The 22,754-nt window shown below is 39.4% G+C and overlaps 1 protein-coding gene across 4 annotated transcripts in view; it reads left to right on the forward strand.

Moving 5' to 3' along the window:
• The window catches only part of Lca5 (LCA5, lebercilin), a 46,064-nt gene extending 35,104 nt beyond the window's left edge, over window positions 1–10,960 (forward strand). For all 4 annotated transcript variants that reach the window (XM_026779309.1, XM_026779310.1, XM_005347560.3 and 1 more), the window contains 5 exons: window positions 3,069–3,206; window positions 4,149–4,245; window positions 5,172–5,314; window positions 6,386–6,509; window positions 8,339–10,960. In XM_026779309.1, coding sequence (XP_026635110.1) covers window positions 3,069–3,206; window positions 4,149–4,245; window positions 5,172–5,314; window positions 6,386–6,509; window positions 8,339–9,201 — 1,365 coding nt within the window. In that variant the 3' untranslated portion in view covers window positions 9,202–10,960. The remainder of the gene's footprint in view (window positions 1–3,068; window positions 3,207–4,148; window positions 4,246–5,171; window positions 5,315–6,385; window positions 6,510–8,338) is intronic.
• The last annotated feature ends 11,794 nt before the right edge of the window (window positions 10,961–22,754 follow it).

Below are 22,754 nucleotides of genomic sequence, written 5' to 3' on the forward strand. Positions count from 1 at the left end.
TGCACACATACACATGCACACGAATATACACACACTAAGTGTGATCAATGTTTTTAAAATAAGTAGAATAAATATGGAGGCATGGATGTTACATGAGGGCCTGCTTGTTGGGGTTTCTGTCCTGTCTGGTTCCCACAGTTATTAGGTCCCAAAGAATCCCACATTTTTAAAACATAAATTATAAAACCCATTGGCCCATTAGCTCAGGCTTGTTACTAACTCATAACTTATACTAACCCATTATTCTAGTGTATATTAGCCACATGGCTCAGTACCTTTTTCAGTGAGGTAGGTCACATCTTCCTTCTACTGTGTCTGGGCAGGACTGGGGAGGAATGGGCTTCCTCCTTCCCAGAAGTCTTCTGTTTTCATTGCCCCGCCTCTACTTCCTGTTTAGTTATCTCACCTGTATTTCCTGCCTGGCTACTGGCCAAGCAGTGTTTATTTAAAACATAATTGACAGAATACAGTCCCATAGCACATGGACCAGACTAAGGAAAAATGTCCCTTCATTTTTTAAAGGGCTGAGGCTTGGAAGAGAGGAAATACTTTTTTTTTCTTCTTTTTTTGGTGTTCTTGGAGTAATATAGTCCTGATGAACATTACATAGAAACTGGTTTCTACTCATTTGTAAAGAACTTCCCAATCACTGAATTGCCTGTCGTGGACTCAGTATCTTGTGTCTTGATAGCATGTTCATTGGTGAGAGTTGGTGTGTTGGGTTCACCGTTGTTTTATCTGGACCTGTAGCACTTGTTTTGTGAAATTGAGTGTGTAACAATGTGCAGTATATATTTTCACCCATCTAATCCTCCTGATGGATTGTTTCTTTTGTTAATGGATGATGCTCTTCTTCGTCCCCTCTAATTATAGCTTGATGTCTATTACCCATCAGTCCACCTGTTCCTGCTTGTTTGCAGCTTCTGCATGCTGGGTAAATCACTTTCCAGCCTTTCCATCTCAGTGTGTGTATCTCTGCCAGTGAGACTGGATTTTGTCCTTCTCGTATGCGAGGCTACAGTTTTTAGTTGGAGAGCTAACAACCACTTACTTAGGTTCTGGGTCAATACTGAGAGTTACTTGTTACTGTAATTTTATTGGATTTTTTTTCTTGGTTTATTTGTATACGGTTTGTTCTTTTCTGTCTTCCTTATTTACTTTAGGAATTTGCCAAATGTTGAGTTAAATATGCTTGTTTAATTCCTTATTCTTCTATTCCTGTTGTAAAATATCTTCTGTGATTTTTCTTGGTTTATCTATCTGTACACCATTTGTTCTTTTCTGTCTTTCTTATTTATTTTAGGAATTTGCCAAATGCTGAGTTAAATATGCTTGTTTCATTCCTTCTTCTTCTATTTCTGTTGTAAGATACCTTCTGTGATGCTAGTTTGGTAGTCAAGAATTGCTTTAGTTTGTGCTTATCTTGGAAAGCATCTTCGTTATACTAAAGGATTCTTTGGTCTGTATGGTAATGTTATGAGGTTGTTGGCATTTCTCCATGTTTTCCTAGCATTGGGCTTTCTGCAGAAAGGTCTGATGTGACGTGGATGAGTCTGTCTCCCAAGTTACTTATTTTTTGTGGCTTTCCAAGTCTCCTTTGTTGACATTTTATCTGTAATGTGCCCTGGAGACATGCTTTTCTGGTCACATCTGTTTAGAGTTCTAAATGCCTCTTGACCTTAGATGTCTGTTATTCTCCCTTGATTTAGAGATCTTTTTTTTTTTCGCTGTAATTTCAGTGATTATGTTTTCTGTGCCTGCAGTTTGTGTTTCATCCCCTTCTACCTGAGGATTCTTACTATTAACTCCTTAATTGACATATTGAGGAAAGTCACCAAGCTAAGCCCTAAAAAACGTAGTTTTTATCTTCCCTCTCAGAGTGCATGAATATTGACAGCTGTTCATCCCCGTGAATAGTGGTTAGATTTACTGGTTTTAGACATTCAAATAATAGGTGATATATAGGTGACATTACTTCATTGTGGCTTGTTTTCATTTTCTTCACAGCTAATGATACAGGAGCCTCATGCTTGGTGCTTATTTGTCTCTGTCTTCTTTGGTAAATCACCTGTTCAAATATGCCCTCTACTTTTATTGAGCTGTTTAGTTTCTTTTAATTTTGTGATTATATATATATTATATATGTGACTACATATATGTCTGTATACATATACGTTGTATATACACATATATATGTCTATACTCACACTGTTATAGTGATATAATGGCTTCTTATATCAAAGACAGGAGTTCTTAATTTCAGTAAAATCCAAGAAACTTCATTTCTTAACATAGCCCTAGGGATAATCAATTTATGTTTGAAGTTATTTATTTTTGGATATCCACTAGGGAAAAACTGGAAGCACAGAAAAACTGGGACAGCAGAATCTACTTAAATAAATTATGCTGATCTAGAAATGGAATGGCCCCATCTTAAAGGATAGAGGGACTAAAGTCCATTGCTTTAGGTTTTTATGCTAGTGAGGAGGAGCACATCGGAGTTCCAGGTTGTGCACTGAGATGTTGACAATGGTGATTACTGAATAGTGAAATCATAACTACCTTATATTTTCCTTTCTTCTATGTGGTTTTATGTTATGTTTAGAAAATTTCTTTCTGTCTAGAAGGTAGGCGAATAACTATTTGGAAAAGAAATATTTTAATACTTTTAAGTTCTTTGTAACCTTGATGTTGCATGTTCAGAGACCATTGGAACAGCCCGCAGTTTCCTGAGAGGGTGTTGGGTGCGCACACTAGCTCCTGTGCTGTTTGCCTTTAGCTACCTTGGTGTTTACTTCCCAGCACTGACTTCTGGAAGCTCCTCTGTTATCACTTCTGTCTCTTGGTTCCACAAGTGACTTGTGCTGTAGGCAGATGTGTAAGGATGAATTACCCATGTCAGGAAAAGCAAGGAGGGATCGCCAAGTGAGGCATCACACTAACGGGTAGGGAGCCTGTTCCTGGCCTGTGGTATGCCTGGTTTTTAAGTCTCGTCAGTGCTTCCGAGATGTCGCCTGGCACTCCTGAGTCCTGCGTTTGACTATTGGTTGTGTTTTTGTTACACAAAGGAACTATCAAAAAACCTCGAACTAAGCACCAACAGTTTCCAGCGGCAGTTGCTTGCAGAAAGGAAAAGGGCGTTTGAGGCTTATGATGAAAATAAACTTCTTCAAAAGGAGCTGCAGCGGCTCTATCACAAGCTGAAGGTAGGCATGTCTTTTTAGATCCCATTATTTCTCCTGTCCTATAAATTACATGAAAACCTAGTATTTTTTTTTAAAAAGTGGTCACTATTCGTATTTGTTACTAATTTACAAAATTCTAGTATTATATCTGTCACTTAGAAAGAAAAGCATTGTTAATATAATTGCTATAACAAAGTAAAGTACTGTATATGCCAGTAGCAACAATGTAAATGAAATAAATTTTACAAAATTCTGGAAGAGAACCATGGGAATGAGCATGTGCGTCACATTCTTAAAAGACCCAGTATTCTTCACATGACCCAGGACTGCTTGCTTTTCAAGTTGATGCCCCTTCATTTTGTTTAGAGGAAATCAATTTACATTAGTTAATTGTATTAAGCATATTTTTATTTTATGGAGGTCATTGATGGGTTGAAAGTTTGTTCAGAATTCTACAAAATTATGCCTAACCTTATAGAGTTTTCTCTTTGATGCGAAACTTCTCAGAAAAAAGGCATTACTCCCATATTGTCAAGATCCCTTGGGTTGAAAACATGATTTAATTTCTAAGTCAGTAATAACCCAAAACACATTCTTAAGAAAGATTCCACTTTTGTCTCCGTGGCTAAGCCTGGATCACAGAGGGGCATTACTCTCTCTATGGGGGAGGAAGTGGGGCTTGCTTCCCTCTCCCTTCTCCCCATTTCCTCCCCCTCTCCCCATCCCCCCTTTTCCCTTTCCCTCCCCCTTCTCCCCTTCCCCTTCTTCCCCTTCATTCCTCCCCCACCACCGTCCTCTTCTTTCCCCTCCTCAGAGATACTTCTTTCTCTAGTTTGACAGTTACAATGGAGAGCTGCCCTAGAGATGCTTCAGTTTTATAAGAAGGTGTTAGTTATCACACTGCAGGTGTTTGTTTAATTTCAAACTGGTTATCTTCCTTTCTTGTATTGGGTTTATTTTCAGGAAAAGGAGAGGGAATTGGATATAAAAAATATATACTCTAATCGTCTGCCAAAGTCGTCTCCAAAGAAAGAAAAAGAAGTTGTTGCAAGAAAAAATGGTATGGTAGATTACTGCTAAAACTGGAGCCCCGTGATGTGTGGGCTCTTGAGTCATGAGAGTGAAGGGGCAGAGCCTTGGGGTATATTTGATCTGATTTTTACAGATCAACGTTGCTAGTAATCACAGTCTTTCAACTTTTGTCTTTCTAAGGAGAAGTTATTAAAATCCTGTCTTAGGGGGATGGAGAGATGACTGGGGTGGGGGTGGGGTTGAGAGTGCTTGCTCATCTTCCAGAACACTTATGTAAAGGTGGCTCACATTGACCTGCAACTCCAGCTCCAGGACATCTGATGCCCTCTTCTGGGCTTCTTGAGCACACACACATTCATGGCACACAGACACAGAGACAGCCCATACACATACATTTAAAAAAAAATTTACAAAATTTAAAAAAAAATATGTTTTATGCAGCCTTTTAAAAAATGTCTATATGTTCCTGTGTTGAAGCATCCCAAAATGTGTTAATATACAGCTTTTATGTTCTCATTAAACTTAATTTTAATAAAATGTTAAAAACCTTATTGTAATTTTGATAGCATAAAATATATAATTATTTCCAAGTATTAAGCACCTAGCTTTAACAGTTGTATCTTACTTGCTGCTATTTCATCCATTCCTTCCACTTTCTAGTGTATTTTAAAGCAAATCCAGATACTATGTCACTTCACTTATACTTTGTATTATTATGCAATTTTCCTTTTCCTAAACAAAAGCATAATTCTCCTATGAATTAGATAAATTTTAAAGTATTCACTTTGCAAAAGATGATTATCATTTGTAGTATAATTGCCCTCAGATCACAACATTGCTAGTTAGCCCTTCGTGAACGAGGTGTGCCCTCTCACTTAGATGAATATTGCCGGTTGAATATATGTTAACGTTATTCAGTGGGGTTAGAAAACTTGTTTATGGTTTTCTTGGTAGTATCATGCCAGAGTGACTTTACCGACCTGTGCACAAAGGGGGTGCAGACCTCTGAAGACTCTGAGCTGGAGGAATTCCCTGTCACACCACAGACTGTCCTGTGTTATGAGAACAAATGGGACGGACCAGAATCTCGTTCTTCGGTGAGTTTAGCACGATGGCTAGAGCCCAACCGCAGGAAATCTGTTTTCACAACTGTGGCTGAAGTTCTTACAAGCTGCCCCCCAACCCCTGTTCTGTATCCCCTGGGGAAGAGTGCTAGTTACCTTTCTTGTTTCTTGACCAAATACCTCATAAGATGCATCCCAAGAAAGGAAGAGCTCATTCTGACTCTTGACTTAGGGGATGCTGTCTCTCATGGTGAGGGATGTGAGACAGCCAGTCACATTACAGCTAGTCAGGAAGCAGAGGTGAGTGTGGCCGCTCAGGTGGCTCTCTGCTTTCCTCTTCTGTCGCCAGCCATGAGGGCAGGACCTTCCTCCTCAGGTTTATTTAATGTACTCCACCTGCATGTACACCTTTATGCCAGAAGAGGGCATCAGATCCCATTACAGATGGTTGTGAGCCACCATGTGGTTGCTTGGAATTGAACTCAGGACCTCTGGAAGAGCAGCCATTGCCTTTCCACTGAGTTATCTCTCCAGCCCCGAACTCAGTTCTTAGGGTAACACTGAGATCTTTATCTCCTAGACAACTGATGCTAAGCTGACAATGAAAGTGGAACATCTTGGGGCCCAGCAAAAAAGTTCATGACGTTCAATTTCAATGCTACATAACTTTTAGTTAGAAATTTAGACATAAAGTAGATTTGCAAGATTCAGTGTGGCTGTCAATGCCTGTGTTCTGCAATTAAACACCATCTTAGTTGGCTACCTTAGCTGGTTAATGGCCATTTCTGGTTTGGTAGATTAATCAGATTTTACTATAAAATACACAGACCAAAGCTACTTTTACAGCTTACCTCATCACATGGTTGTTGATTTTGTTTTCATTATTTGGATTGGTTCTGATATATCTTGTAATTTTTTTCTTTAAAAATTAAGCTCAATTAAGAATTGTTTTTGAAGCATCTTTCAAAACATAGTAACTTGACTTATTACGTGAAGATTTGATTTAATTTCTAACTTGGTAATCATGCTTAATGGATGATTTGTCATGTTTAAAGACTATTTCCCCCTTTTTATATGAATTTGTATTTTTGAAATGCATGATAGTACCTGGAATACCAAGAGCGAAATGAGCGTGGGGCAGAGCTTCTAAACTCGGAAAAAGAAGAAAGATGCAGTGAAGATCAGGAAGGATCCTCTGGCAGACAGGAGGCGGGGAAGCCTGAGAGGGGTAAGAGATTATGTAAGCGAACAGCCAGCTTTGCGTGGTTGCAGGGACAGCGAAGAGGTGGAGGCAGCAGCAGCGGCAGCACACAGGAGTTAGAACAATGGGATGGAATCACAAAAGGAAGAAAAGGAAGTCTGGAAGGGGCTTGGGAATTATGAATAAATTAACTTCAGAGAATTTAGATGAAACAATGTTTAATCAAAGAGCGGAACTATTCCTGTAGCTCCATGAGGAGTTAACTGAGCGAGCCTTCTGCTGTGTTGGCCTTGATCTCTAGGTCATGGAATAAGTGCAACACAAAAATCAGTGATCTACAAGGCTCTGAGTATTCCTATAATTTTTTTTACTTTAATTTATAAATATTTATAACATTTCCTATAAGTTCAGAGAAACAGTTCACATAGTTTAGATGATGGAAATGAAGTTCATTGTTAGAAAAATACACAGACCAAAGCTACTTTTACAGCTTACCTCATCACAATTTTATATAGGTTGTTAGTTTTATTTATTTAAATCAAGTTCATTTCCATCTGTATAGAATGTGTTAGAGGTTTGGGTACCAAGAGTCCAGACTGACTTCCATGCCCCCTTAGTTCCATGGTAGTTGTTTACAGAGAAATCTTATTTGTTTTAAGCTTAAATTCGTGGAACAGCATGTGTACTGGATGGGGATGTTAGCATGCGTACTGGATGGGAATGTTCGCATGCGTACTGGATGGGAATGTTCGCATGCGTACTGGATGGGAATGTTCTCATGCGTACTGGATGGGAATGTTAGCATGCGTACTAGATGGGAATGTTAACATGCGTACTGGATGGGGATGTTAGCATGTATCACTTTTGACCAGTGGCCAAGCAAGATGCTTTCATGTGTTAAGCCACAGAAAGGAAAGTTGTTATGGTCAGTTCATTTTAGGGAACAGGAAAAGGAACAGAAGACCGTGGCTTGGTTGCTTTGACTATCTCCTCACCTCTTGTTCCGTATGGATGATCTGATATCAGAATATATGCCCTTTACTGAAATTATGATATTTTTATACTTTTAATTCTTTCACTTGAAAATGATTTCAAAATTATAGGAAACTGCCAAGAATGGCCCGAAGAAAACAAAGTTTTTCAAATGAATTCCGCACCTCATGTCTGTACCTTAAGAACATGGCATGTATGTCCTGCAGGCACAGATCTCACCTTAAAGCTCTCTGCATCCTCCCCACGCTTCGGGAGCTTTAACTCTGACACCTTTAGCTATCTGTGGTCATACTGCGATTTCATTGGTGGACACGAGGTTGTTCCTTGAGGCATTTTCTTCCCTCAGAACTTGATCATAAATTGTGCTTAATTCTCACCTCTAGGGTCATGTTTACTGTGAAGTATTTTTGCTTATGATTTTTTAGTCTATGCAATTAATACTTTTGATAGTTATACACCTTTTTAAAAAAAATAGAATGTTCTTTTGAGATGTAACTGAAATTTTCTCTTGATTTGAGCTAGTGCAGTTGCTGTCTGAGTTTTGTGTAAGGGCTGCTTTCTCAGGACAGCCAAGAATTTATGTTTGAGCTCCTTGTTCTTCCTGTCTCCCGCACACCATGAGTTGTACAGTCCTGCATGGAGAACCTTCCTACTGCCACACTGAAGGTCAGGGTCCAATCCATGTGAACTACTTCCGAATCCAGAATGCCAAGTGTAGAACCAAAATATTATGATGTCCATTCTCCTATCTTAGCATGCCAAATGTAGATTAAGAGACGTTTGCAAAAGATTGTAGCCAAGTTCTCCTATTTAGAAATACTAACTGCTATAAAATTCTTGTCTTTAAATTTCATTTTATACAGAATGGGAAAGAGAAGAATTTGATAAAATGAAAGGTAAGACATCTTTACTAGGAAAAACAGAGAAGCCAGCGCTGGAGACTGGAAGGTTTCAAGGAGAAATGTATCAAATTCAGAATGCTGATAAACTCGAAGACAAGGCAGAAAGACTAAAGACAGAAATGCTTCTTGCCAAACTGAACGAGATCAACAGAGAACTCCAAGAACCTCAGAACCTCAACCGGCCCCCTTTGCCATTGCTACCTAACTTTGAATCAAAATTGCATTCTCCAGACAGAAGCCCCAAATCATACACATTCTCCGAGTCTTCAGACAGATCATTCAATGGACATCACTTGTCAGACATGAGTTTTTTAACTCCCAGAGGGGAAGGCCGGAGTCCAGGACCGATTCGGAGTCCAGCCCCTCCAGATGAGTTTGCATTTGGTGGCTATGTGCCTTCATTTGCAAAAATGTCAGGGAAGTCAAATCCACTTGGCCAAAAAAGTAACCTTTTAGATTTTCAAAATAACAGTTTAGAAAGCCTAGGTAAAAACAGTGTAGATTTAATTTTGAGAAGGGAGAAAAAAGCGAACCTAATGGAAGAGCTGTTTGGCCCCAGCACCAACAGCACCACCATTTCTTCCAAGAGCGGTGAGACACATTTTCTGGCTGCCAGCAGAGGAGACTTGGACCCTCTTAATTTCCCCTCTGGGGACAAAAGCAGCAGAGTTCAGGAGCCTGATGATGAAGATGAAGACTTTTTCCTCAGTGAAGGAAGAAGTTTTAATCCCAACAGACAACGGCTGAAGCACACAAGCAATAAGCCAACAGTCACAGCTGTTGACTCTGTTGACGAGGACATTGAAGAGGTCACACTCAGATGACTGACTGGAGTGCACAGAGTATATGTGTATATATTTTTTAAATTGTAAATATTAAAGTATTTTAATACAGTATTTATTATAAAAACTTAAATTTCTAATGGTAAAATAGACTTATTAGGGAGTAGGTCTTAGCAACTAAATACGGAACACTTGAACAAATAGCGCCATACCACGTGACCATGTTGCTAAGAATGCTGTTTTTGTTTTGAAATGAACTGAAAGGAGAGTTGCTGCTTCCTTTCTTTCTGTTTTTACAACTGGTCTCGCTTACTGAGCTGGCCCTGTGGGAAGTTTTACTTCACTAGAATCTTTCTCATTTCCTACTTTTACCTCTGTTGATTTTTGATCGAATCTCGCTGAGCCTAAGTATTGTCTTCCCACTGATGGTTAAATGGAAATTAAGGGTCTCCAGTGAAGACCCCAGTTAGCAAAGAGCAATGGGACTTGGGAGCTGTATCCTAGTTTGAGGTGACAAAGCCAAGCTACTCCCGAGTGGTGGTGGCAACAACCTTGGGACTTCCTCTGGAATTTGGGGTATTTACCGAGGTATGCACTGGGGAGCCTAAAACACTCAGTGCTGCTGGCTGGCCACTTAGGTGGGTCACGGAAGGCATTTTTTCCCCTACGCGGTGCCCTGTGTGGCTCCAGGAGGCTTAGGCACAGTGTCACTCCTCTCCTTTTGCACACTCTGAACTCTGGTGGCTGCTGGCAGATTCCCTACCAAACACAGGAAGGAGAAGAAATGTCAGTACAACACAGAATGATTTTCAGTTTAATTATGTTTTCAGAGTCCTGGTTTGGGAAATTTTAATAAATAATTTTAAGATTTGAAATTGTCCTCAAACTCAGCAGACAGAAGTGTGATAGTCTTGGGTTTGCAGGACTGATGTTGATGCCACCGTGGGTAGAAGTGTTTAGCATCTGGGCACCTGCCACGCAGAGTGGACGCGATAGTCTTCTGTAGAAAGGCGCGGTTTCCTTACCCTCAGTTCAAGACATACGCAGAGGCGGATGCTGAACAGGCCTGCTCTGCTGCAGCAGCGCTAGATCAGCCAAGGAGAAACACTGTGTGTAAATGGGGTGACGGAGCAGTGTGACCATTTGTTCATGGCGTGGGTCGTGTGGTTGTCCAGGCATTCATGCTGACTAGGGGCGGGAGTTCCCATGGTATCTGGGGTTCTTCTGAATGCTGACTTGGGAATGCTGCGTGATATTTGGTAAGTCTTTACCTGGTTAGGCCTCTCATTCCTGACTGCACTGCCTGTCACCTGGACCAGCTTCTCGTCATTTATTGGGAGCAGACTCTCCTTAAAGTACTACATAATATGTTAAAGCTTCTCTCAAGGAGGATTTGAGATCTTCTGTGAGTAAGCATTTACTATATTGCAAATCACTGTAATATATGTAAACGTGTTATTTGTGATACAGTTCTTGATCAAACATTATGTAATGTTAATTTTGTTTGTGGCTGTAAGTTTTCTACTGAAGAATTCTAATTTTATAGCTTTAAAAAAACTTTTTCAGAAAAAATTTATTCATTACTTTAATTAGATTTATGTCCTGAAAGTCTATTTAACCCAATGAGCAAAGGATTATTAAAATTAAGACAAATTAAGTTAAAAGTTTAAAAGCATTCTGATGTTTAGTGTTAGAACTGGATATTAAAATGTGCGAAACATGGAGAGCCAATCATTTTTTTCTAAATGTCAGGTTAAATTTCTTTGTACTCAGAACTCTTACTAATAAACATTTAAAACACTCCATGACTCTTTATTTGAACGACATTTTATAGTTAGGAGGTATCCAGTGGAAGCAGGATTGGGGCCCCTCATCTGCCTGTTACGTTGTTTAGCGGTTTTGGTTGAAGCCCAGAATTTGAACTAATTCAGGAGAGACAGTGTTCCAGTCTCATCAGATAATTGTAGTTCCAATTAATTTTTTCCACCTTAATAGCTGTTGCAATGACACACATTTCACATGGTAATACAGAGGCATGCAGGCAGGGAGAGTTAAACTGAATCGTAAACACGGGCCTCTTTCCTGGCTGACCCGGTGCTTCCTGATTATCTTCATTTAGTAGTTTAAACTGGTGTCCCTGGCTGACCAGGACACAGAGAAGGGAAATGTGCCTCCTAGTGATGATGCAAATGGTTTAGAAGTAAAGGAATCACCGTAACTTGGCAACAGAGAATACCTGTGGAACCTTTGTCTCAGCTTCACAGTGCATACCTTCTCGCATTAAAGTCCGTCTAAAAAAGAATCAAAAGTGCTCACTGAGGGTGTCCTGCCTGTATTGGGTGAGTAGAGACTCACCCACAGACACTGCCCTTATCTGGCTCCTTGTGTGGTGTACTGTGACTCCCTCAGCTCCTAGTAGTCTGCTGTGGTCCTTGTGGTGGGTACAGGTGAGTCAAATCCTGGAGCTGATGCTCTGCCAAGTGCCCAGCACATTATCAGCACTTGATAAACAGCTGTTGTTATCATAGCTAATTATGAGTTTCATGGAATAATTGAAGTTTGCACTCCCACCAGCAATGCAGGAGTGTTCCCACATTCTCTCCAGCATAAGTTGTCATCAGTGTTTTTGATCTTAGCCGTTCTTTTTTTTTTAAATTTTTATTGAGCTCTACATTTTTCTCTGCTCCCCTCCCTACCTCTCCTCTCCCCTTCAACCCTCTCCCATGGTCCCCATACTCCCAATTTACTCAGGAGATCTTGTCTTTTTCTACTTCCCATGTAGATTAGATCTATGTATGTGTCTCTTAGGGCCCTCATTGTTGTCTAGGTTCTTTGGGATTGTAATTTGTGGGCTGGTTTTCTTTATGTTTATAAACTATTTCTGAGTGAGTACATGCAATAATTGTCTTTCTGGGTCTGGGTTACCTCACTCAAAATGATGTTTTCTAGATCCATTCATTTGCCTGTCAATTTCAAGATGTCATTTTTTTCTGCTGTGTAGTACTCCATTGTGTAAATGTACCACATTTTCCTTATCTGTTTTTTGGTCAATGGGCATTTAGGTTGTTTCTAGTTTCTGGCTATGACAAACAATGCTGCTATGAACATAGTCGAGCACATGTCTTTGTGGCATGATTGAGCATCCTTTGGGTGTATACCCAAAAGTGGTATAACTGGGTCCTGAGGAAGATTGTTTCCTGATTTTCTGAGAAATCACCACACTGACATCCAAAGGGGCTGTACCAGCTTGCAGTCCCATCAGCAATGCAGAAGTGTTCCCTTTACTCCACAACTTTTCCTGCATAAGTTGTCATCATTGTTTTTGATCTTGGCCATTCTTACAGGTATAAGATGGAATCTTAGAGTTGTTTTGATTTGCATTTCTCTGATGACTAAGGATGTTGAACATTTCCTTAAGTGTCTTTCAGCCATTTTCGATTCCTCTGTTGAGAGTTCTTTGTTTAGGTCTGTGCTCCATTTTTTTTTATTGGATTATTTGTTCTTTTGATGACTAGTTTCTTGAGTTCTTTGTATATTTTGGAGATCAGACCTCTGTCCTATGTGGGGTTGGTGAAGAAGATCTTTTCCCATTCTGCAGGCTGCCATTTTGTCTTGTTGACCATGTACTTTGCTTTACAGAAGCTTCTCAGTTTCAGGTGGTCCCATTTATTAGTTATTTCTCTCAGTGTCTATGCTATTGGGATTATATTTAGGAATTGGTATCCTGTGCCAATGCGTTCAAGTGTACTTCCTACTTTCTCTTCTATGAGGTTCAGTGTGGTTGACTTCATGTTGAGGTCTTTGATCCGTTTGGACTTGAGTTTTGTGCATGGTGATAGAAATGGATCTATTCTCATTCTTCTAGATGTTGATATCCAGTTATGCCAGCACCATTTGCTGAATATGCTTTCTTTTTTCTATTTTCTATTTTTTACTTCTTTGTTGAAAATCGGGTGTTTGTAGGTGTGTGGATTGATATCTGGGTCTTTGATTCATTTCCATTGGTCCTTCTGTTTGTTTTTATGCCAATATCAGGCTGTTTTCAGCACTGTAGCTCTGTAGTAGAGTTTGAAGTCAGGTACTGTGATGTCCAGAAGTTCTTTTATTGTACAGGATTGTTTTGGCTATCCTGGGTTTTTTGCTTTTCAATATGAAATTCAGTATTGTTCTTTTGAGGTCTGTGAAGAATTTTTCTGGGAATTTTATTGAATCTGTAGATTGCTTTTGGTAAGATGAGCATGTTTTTTAAATGCCAGAGATGGTGGTTACTGCTTTTGTTGCCTTTCCCTTGTTATTTCCCCCCAAGAACTTTTTCCTGAGAAGCTGGTTCTTTATCGATCATTGCTCCCTTTTCTAGAATCAAGGAAAATATAACACATGTTATAACATATACCCAAATTTCAAAGGTGGAATAGTGCCCTCAATACTCAAAACATAAGAAACCAAACCAAACCAAACAAACAAAAAATCCAGTTGTGCACCAGTGTGTCTGTGCTCTACACAAATAGCTTACACAAAATCGATTGCTTTTGCTGTCTCTTGTTCTCAGGTAATCTTTCAGTAAGAATATTGAGTTGGGAACTTCAAGCTTTCGTGATCACTCCAAGCTGGCACTATCTCCCTAAATCTCCTACGAGCATGCAGAAGTGTCACTGGCTCATGTTATGCTGCAATATGCCCACCCTCTGTTCTGGTTGCCTTGTGCAGGGAGGGATGGACTCCCTGTACTTGCTCTGGTCAGAAAATGTCAGGTTTGCATGAATGGGAAGGCATGCTTCCACTGATGAAGGAAGTTTAGACAAGTGGGTGGCAGCTGGGGAGAGAGTTACTTGTTTGCTTGCTTGCTTGTTTGTTTTTAACAGTGTGGCCTCTAGTAGGTTGAGTCTGATCCAGTGGTTGGCCTAACCGGACATCCATGAGTATATAGACTGGAGTTAACTTTTTCTAGAAATGAAGTTGGGAGGGGGTGGATCTGAGAAGAGTTGGGAGTGGAAGGACGAATGTGATCAAAATACCTTGTATTACATTCTTCAAGAATAAAAAAACCTTTTTATTTGGAAAATTTTAATGGTTTATTTCTGATGTGTACCTCTATATACATGAATATATTCAGTCTGTTTCTAACACAAAATAAAAATTAGAAGTCAAAACGGGAGAGAAAAACATTTTCCTTTGAGGTCAGGAAATAGGTTAGACTTGAGGGCTTACAAATTATAATTTTCATTAAATAATCTGTCTTTTAAGCCTGATCATCGGTTTACATGTTACAGGAATCTGAAGTAGTACATTTTTAAGAGAAGAAAATAATAGGATAAAGCATTATCCTAAGAAGGGTAGTGTTGTCTGATTTGGGCTGGAGAGATGTCTAAACAGATAAAGTAGTTGTCTGTCTGTCACCTCTGTGCTCAGGAGGTGGGGAGAAGGGACCACTGGGGCAAGCTTGCTAGGTGAGCCAAATCAAATGGATGACCTCAGGTTCAGACAAAAACCTTGCTCCAGGAGTTAAGTCTGAGAATGGTCAAGGAAGCCACTTTATGTCAACCTCTGGCTTACACACACACATGCACACACATACACACATGCACATGTAAGTACACAGTAACATGAATGAATGCACATACTACACTCAGACACACACAAAATTATCCTCCTCCAAATATTTTTAAACAGTAGAGATGTGTCATTATGGACATTTAAGAAGCTAGACGTGTTCGTAGCCATCTTCAGCTGCAATGACTCTCCTCTTCCGTGATGCATGCAGAGGCTGCAGTTCTCCACAGAGCACATTTGCTGTTTCTGTGAAGCAGCAGGCAGTCAAAAGCAAGTTTGCACAGAGCTTTGCTTTACTGCTGAACTCATGGAGAAACCTGGAACCAAGACTCTGTATGCTCTCAGAGGACAAAGGTTCTAGAGAAAGCCAGCCAGCCAGCAGTGTTTGGGATGCCCTGAATTCCAGGGCTGAAGAGAACTGTGTGTCTTCACCAGTTGATTCTGGCTAGGCACGTTTTTCATATAATCTATGTAACAGGATGTTGTTAATGTCCAATTTTTACCCTGATATAGGGAATCAGAGTTCATATACAAGCATGGATGCGGCTTTGTCTAGAAACATTTTTTTCTTCTTTATAGTTTCTTCTAAAAAAATCTTAACTACATTATGAGCCTCTAATCTATATGATATGGGTAATATTTACTCTCCTAAGCAGTTGTTGCTGGTCATGGTGGTGGTGGTGGGACATGACCCCTTCAAATAATGAGTTCAAACCCTCATATGTAGAATTAATAGATCCAAAAAGCACTGGCCAGGAAAACAGTGACCAGGGCATTGTGTAGAACAGTGAGGTCCATGAGCCTCAAGTCTAGTTTACTGTAGGCACAGTGCATCCCTCATCCTAGGTAGGACATTATTTCTCATGACAGGACCATTGTTTACCTCTTGGACAAACTGAGCAACATTTAAATTCATCTGCTTTATGCTTGAAGTACTTGAAGGCAGTAATTTTCAAAGTATGTCCCACTCCCCCAGAACCGCTGCAGCGCTTGGAAACTAGTGAAGATACCTGTTGATAGATCTGTTACAAACCCACTGTGTAGAGATAGCCTCGGAGTTCATCTGGATTATATGAGTACTCCTCATCCTGATACTGCTGGAGTTTGAGAACCCCTTTTTAGGGAAAATAAAGGGAAAGGGGGTGTTTTGTGTACAGGAATGACCATAGTGTGTTGCAAACTCCAATCTAGTGCTTGGAGCTGGTAATCTCAGTGTACAAAGGGAGATGTGGAGTCTGTACCTCATACTACATGTTCCTGATGTGGGATATCCTTCTCTTTATGTGTTGCTTTTATTGGTTAATGAAAAAAAAATGCTTTGGCCTATGACAGGACAGACTATAGCCAGACTGGAAGGGATATATGGGAGATATATATATATATATATATATATATATATATATATATATATGGCAGAGTCAGGGAGACAACATGTAGCTGCCAAAGGAGAAGAATACCATCAGAACCTTACCAACCTTACCAGTAGGCCACAGTCTCATAGTGATACATAGATTAGTAGAAATGGGTTAACTTAAGATGTAAGAGTTACTTAATAAGCCTGAGCTAGTAGGCCAAGTAGTGTTGAAATTAATATAGTTTCTGTGTGATTATTCTGATCTGGGTGGCCAGGAACAAAAGAGCAATCTCTGTTTACATGTTCCCTAGAAATAAACTGTCTTAAATTGTGTGTGTGTGTGTGTGTGTGTGTGTGTGTGTGTGTGTGTGTGTGTGTGTGAAGTGATGTTCATGGGTGTAGATAAGGATACACCATGCTAATATAGGGTAATGGTGTATGTGAAGTGATGTTCATGGGTGTAGATAAGGATACACCATACTAATATAGGGTAATGGTCCTGACTTTTGAGACATAGTCTCTTTGCTGAGGTTAGCCATGCTATCTGACCTGGTAGCTTCTGGAGATTCCCTTTTCTCTGTCTCCGTACCCCAAGATCACAGACACTCACATTGCTGCATCCAGACTTTATGTGGGTTCTAGGGATCCAAACTCAGATCACCAGGTGTGTATAGCAAGGTTTTTACCTGCTGAGCTATCTCCCCAGCCCAGAAGTTATTATCTTTGTAATGGCTTCAGCTAGTTGTGGTCTGTTACTGTCAGTCTTCTGGCTAATGGGTCAGAAAATTTGAACTAGTTAAAGAAAGGAAAGAGAGAGAGAGAAGAAAAGGAAGGAAGGAAGGAAGGAAGGAAGGAAGGAAGGAAGGAAGGAAGGAAGGAAGGAAGGAAAGATTTTATTAAAACATCCAATGTCAGAACAACTGGGCAGTTCTTATGACATTTCTCTTATATATCCTATGATCCCCAGATTTCCAGGAAAAAAACACTTGAAAATGTATAGTATTCTCTCAAAAAGGACTAATCAGTGACTTAAGTTTGACATTCTGTGTGAACATACAATTACTTTAGTAACTGGTCTCTTAAAATTTTAAGTTTTTTGAAAGCTTAGAAAGCTGGTGTGTGTGTGTGTGTGTGTGTGTGTGTGTGTATGTACGTGTGTTTAATGATCCAACTAAAAACTTGTGAATGAGTCTTACATACTAAAGTTATCTAAAGGAGGTGGTTTAAGTAAAAAATTAAACAGAGCTAAGTACTTGAATTCTTATGCATTCTTCAGTACCTGGGAATAATACGTTTGTTATTTATGGTCAATGTCCATTAGGTTTTTATGAGTTAAGATTTTGTTTGCAATGCAAATATCCATGTCTTTAATTGGCATCCTAGCTTACTACAAAACCAACCAAACAAACCATTTCATTTTCAACAGAACTGTTTTTGTAAAATATGTTTACATGGGCTTTGTTACTGTACCAAATATGGAGCTGTGTTAAACAAACCACTGACAAAAAAGATGAGGTGTGGCAATAGTGGCAATGATTCCTCCTGGTGGTTTCGGATGTGTCCCAAGGTTTTTCTCACGACACAGGCTCCAGAAAATGTATATTGGGCAGGCCAGTGAAACTGTAATACAGTTCCAAGTTTGGAACGTATTTCTAAACTGTGATTACCCCAGTACAATTTTTGCCTGGGGACTAGCAGTCTCTTTAGTAATAATACATTAGTTCTAGTCCCGTCACCGGACTCGGAACTTTGTTCCCCTCTCTTGCTGTTCTGTCTGCTCAGAAACACGTTCTGGTGACCTTGTTGACTCTTGCTGTTCTCCTCCTTCTCCTCTTCCCAAGCCATTCTCATTTTGGATGTAGCTTAATTTCTGTTTCTGTTTTTAAGTATCTTTTTGATTAACTAGAAAGTTTGATGGAGTCCAGTGGCATAATTAAATCCATGAGCAGTGTCAGTTGGGTGTTTCTTAGCTGCAGGCATGTTGCTAGGATACTCTTAAAGACACAATTCTCTTGATTAACTGCACAAGCTAGATTGCCCAAGTAGCATTTTTATCATTCATAGAAATACAGGTCAGGCTGCATTTGAATTTACAGCAAGATGAGTGCCATCCAACTCCGAGTGCTTTCAGCATCACAGAGATGTATTTAGGTATGTGCACAAAGACTGTGTTTGGAATAATAATTTAGCGGCTGAGAATTAGTCGTTTATTTTAGGGAGAGCTCAGTGTCCATGGATTTGAAGCTGAAAGAATTCTGAATTTAAATAACCACCGGGAGACTCTATCCCCATTGTGTGTGTAGCGCTGCAGAAATCCCACTGCGGTTATTATGATTGTTATTATTTACTGTTGTATTTGATTCCAAAATTTCAAACAAATTGCAGTCATGGTCCCTGGCTGATTTAGTAAAATAAAATCAAGAAGCTTGAAGAGTAGAAATTCTTCTATTGTAATTGATTTCATATGACCAGTTTTTATTTTATTTTATTTTATTTTATTTTGAGGTTAAGGGCTGGCAAATAATTTAATTTGGGTGGTGTTCTAACAATTATTTTATGGCTAATTAATATGAAAATGTCAGTGTCTGTGTCTAGTCCCTGCCTATGAAGCATCTGTTAATGTGTTTATTCGTTTAACAAGTGCTTTCAGGGATTCTATTGTATATAATGCGATTGCTAGAAGCCGTAGGAGGAATTTTAAATGTGACTATGACATCGATTTTCATTTTGGAGCCATCAGTTCCATACTAATGCAGAAGATGGATTGCACAACTCAGGAATTGCAGATAAGATGTAATGAAAGAGTCAGTGGGAATCCACTCCACAAATGAATCGTGGAGTTATTTATGAGACAGCATTGACAGCTTTCGGTAATCAATTGAATGAGGGAGAGGGAGAGAGAAGCCTGCAGGAACTGGGGAGGTGGCAGTGGCGGGAGCTGCCATGAGGCCTATAAGAATAGATTTGAGAGGAAAAGACAGGAAGCTTCATTTTAATTCACCGTTTTTTGTTTGCCTGTTTGTCTGTTTTTTTGGTGGTTTTTTTTTTTTTTTTTTTTTTTTTTTTTTTTTTTTTTTTTTTTTTTTGTCCATTTTGTTTTGTTTAAGTCAAGATCTTTCAAGTGGCTGAAGCTGGCCTTGAACTCTTGACCCTCTTCCACTGACTCTTTGTGCTGACATCATGTGCCACTATGCCTGGCTTCTTCTAGCTCTTTCTTAAGTGTGTTGAGTTGCTGAACATGCATACAGACATATGAGAGCAACAAACAGAAGGCAAGTCTACAGCAGAGATGTTGATTTAGGGCTTTGTTACACACGGGTGACGTTTATACTCGGGGATCGGCACAAGGTTGCCTAGTGTGTAAAACATGTGAGTTGAATGAAACAGGGCTGTAATAACACTGCGATCATTCTGCCCATTAGCTTCTACCTTTGAAAGGGTTTCCTCACAAAGAGTTTCTCATTTTTACTCCAAGTTTCAAAGGTATCTGAATTATAGTTAATGAAGTCATCCCCTCCCATTTCCCATCTATTAATAGGAGAGGAGCTTGATTTTTTTTGAAGATTTTTTAGGAAGAAAAGGCATTTTTTTTATTCTGAAAGGGCTTTGATTTCTAATTGCTTGCCTGTGTTAAATTTTACAAATGGGATTGAAGACAATTGAAATAGTTTCCCTGTAGCTACTGCAGAAGCCCGCCATTGGCAAACAGACAAATAAGATGATATCAACCGTTAGTTCTGCCAGCCCATCTGAAGAACCGTTCTGAGGGTCCACGGGTGTTTATTTCCTGGCTTTGTAACTTGTCTGATGATCCCCTTCCCCATGTCAACATCACAGACATCACTATTACACCTTCTTAAAAAACCCTATTTGCCAAGGAAGTGTAGTCTATGGTGTGTAAGTCAAGAGGACATGGAAAGACACAGTCAGTTCTTGCTCTTCTCCACAGTCCCTAATCTGAGTCAGAAACGCTCCTTTCCACAATAAAGTCTTCCTGTTGATTTCCTAGGAATCCCTCCATAACATAAGCAAATGGAGGCAATATGGATTTCTGTCTTTAGTAAATAAAAGACAGCATAATGTGGTTTTGCACATTGTGGTATACCTAGGCGAACATTTATGCATTGCCTTCCGCAGCTGGTAATCAAAAGCCAGGCCCTTGTACATGCTAGTCAGACAATTAAGCTCAGTTATATCCCAGGCTTAGAAAAAAATGTTTAGCTTAAAAAAAAAAGACTTCAGAGATATTTTTAAACTATAATTAAATTTTTTGTGCACGTGTGTGGGTGTTTTATCTTCAGATTATGTCTGTGCACCATGTGTGTGCAATGCCCATAGAGGCCAGAAGAGGGTATCAGATCCCGTGGAACTTGAGTTACAATGGGTTGTGAGCCACCATGTGGGTGCTGCAAATGGAACCCATCTGGAAGATGCACCCGGTGCTCTTACCTGCTCAGCCATCTTTCCAGCTCCTGGGATATTTTTATTAAAACAATGATGATACTTCTGTAGTGTTACCCTGTGTATCTGAGACTGTGGTCTGTGTTCTGTTTAGTTCTATAAACTTCAATAGTGTTTTAAGGTTTTGTTGGATTATTTTTGCGTGGTCCTTACATATTTCTTGGTAAGCTTGTGCTAAGGGCTTCTGAGGTTGAGTCCCAGGGTCTTTTGAATTCTGAGTGCTCTACCACTAAGCTGTATTTCCAGGCCCATTTTTGTTTTCGTTAGAAATAAATTGAAATAAATCATTTTCTTCCATAGGATCTTTTATATGACTACTGTTTGTATATGTAAAAATTATTTTTTGAGGTTTGGGGGTATATAAACATTTTGATAATGAGGTTTCTGACTCCTCACTCCTGTATATCATCACCTTTGCTTCTCTTGGTGATGGCATCAGCATCTTCCCCCAGCAACTGAACACAATGCTACATAGAACTGAATCATGCATAGTTTAGGGATGCATTCATTATTTTCTCTTTAAATGTGGCTCTGACTTTGGGTCTGAGGTAGATTTAGTTTTCTTCACATTAAACAATACATATATTTTCTCATTTTACTTAAGAATTTTAACCAAGAGCACTTGTCCAGTTGTTTTTCAAGTGCTTTTTTTGTGGTTAGCAAGGCAATTATGCACTTGTTCATTTAGGACTAATGTGGTGGATTGTTTTAATAAGAGATGTTTCTATTTCTATTGTAGCCACTGTAGATTTACTTTACTCAATATGCTGAAGTGTTATTTGATGCAGAAAAGATTTATAATTACATCCTCACTGTGAATTGGGCCATTAGCTTTAAGAAAATCTTTATTTTTATGGATCATTTATGCTTTGAGGGTTGAATTTCACCTTTCCTATTAAGATCTTGCTCCTGTTTTTATTATGAAGTATATTTGCATCCATTTATTTTTAGCCTTGTTTTGTGATCCAGCCTCAAAATCACTTTCAATGTATAAATTACTTGACATTTATTGCTATTCAGATAAGTTTGATTTTTGTTCTATATTGCTATTTTATGTACTCTTATGTCAGCAGTTTGAAAAAATATTTTTCCATTATGTGGAATTTTCTTTGCCTATATATGTACCTTTTGGTATTAAGAAAGGTTTTTTTTTTCAGTGTCTAATTCCCTTTCTTTTGGGTAGTCATATATAGTTCCATAACCAGGGTGTTAACAATTGGCATGATTCTTTTCCCTGTTTGCTCTTCACCAACAAAAGGTTTTGATTGGCATTATCTTTCTGATTCTTTGTTTTATTGAATATTATTATATTTCTGCTACTTCGTTCATCAATTTTAAGTGATGTCTTTCAACTTTCAACTTTGTAAATGAGGCTGTGAATTTCTTCTCTTTCCAACTTTTTCATTTTGTGATGTCTATGCTGTCAGGATGTAGAAACAGTTGTGTTCTGTCTTGACACGTGCTCTGCAATGGCACTGCTCTTCTGTGAAATACTTTGGCGTTCAGAAGACACCCTTCTGCGCCAGTGTCCCCTGTTCTCTTGCGGTTGCTGGAGGAGGTTCACTTGCCCACACTAGAATCCTCATCGCCTTTTGACTCCAGAATTAGGCTCTAGATAGAATGCAGAGGGTCAACTTTCTAGGACTATCTTGACAATTGATGTTTCTGGGATATAGAAAAAGTGAGCTCCACACAGACCTCATGGAAGGGCTTCCAGAAAGTGGAGATGAGACACCATGGAGGAGAAGTGGAAAAAGAGAGCTCCAAAACATCCGTGCATTAGTGAATTGATATTCATGGGATTAAATGGCTCTTGGTGTCGTGGGGATATTCTAAAGACTGTATTAAATGTTTCTTGGAATTGACAGAGGGAAGAATTCTGTCCACTGGTCACCATGCTAATTGGTTGAAGGTGTTAGCTTTCTTACTCTTCTAGATGGAGGATGTATGAGCACCGAGCCCAGCTCACCACTCAGGTGGGCTGCTGCCTGCAGAAACAGACTGTATTCTATGTGGAAGGACATGCCACAGGGCAGGTGGCTGGGGCCAGGTGAAAAGGGGGATGTGAGATGGTATACAAGAAGCGTTGGTACAGTGTAACCACCTTTGTTTTTGTCTAGGGGGTTAGAGTTATTTGATATTCTGATTAATTTTAACTTTTAGCTCACTGCTATTGTGCGTTGCTAATTTTCTATTTTACTTAACTGTCATATACATGACAGAATTGACA

This window comes from Microtus ochrogaster, chromosome 5 (genome assembly GCF_000317375.1).
Source record: "Microtus ochrogaster isolate Prairie Vole_2 chromosome 5, MicOch1.0, whole genome shotgun sequence".
NCBI classification, from domain to species: Eukaryota; Metazoa; Chordata; class Mammalia; order Rodentia; family Cricetidae; genus Microtus; species Microtus ochrogaster.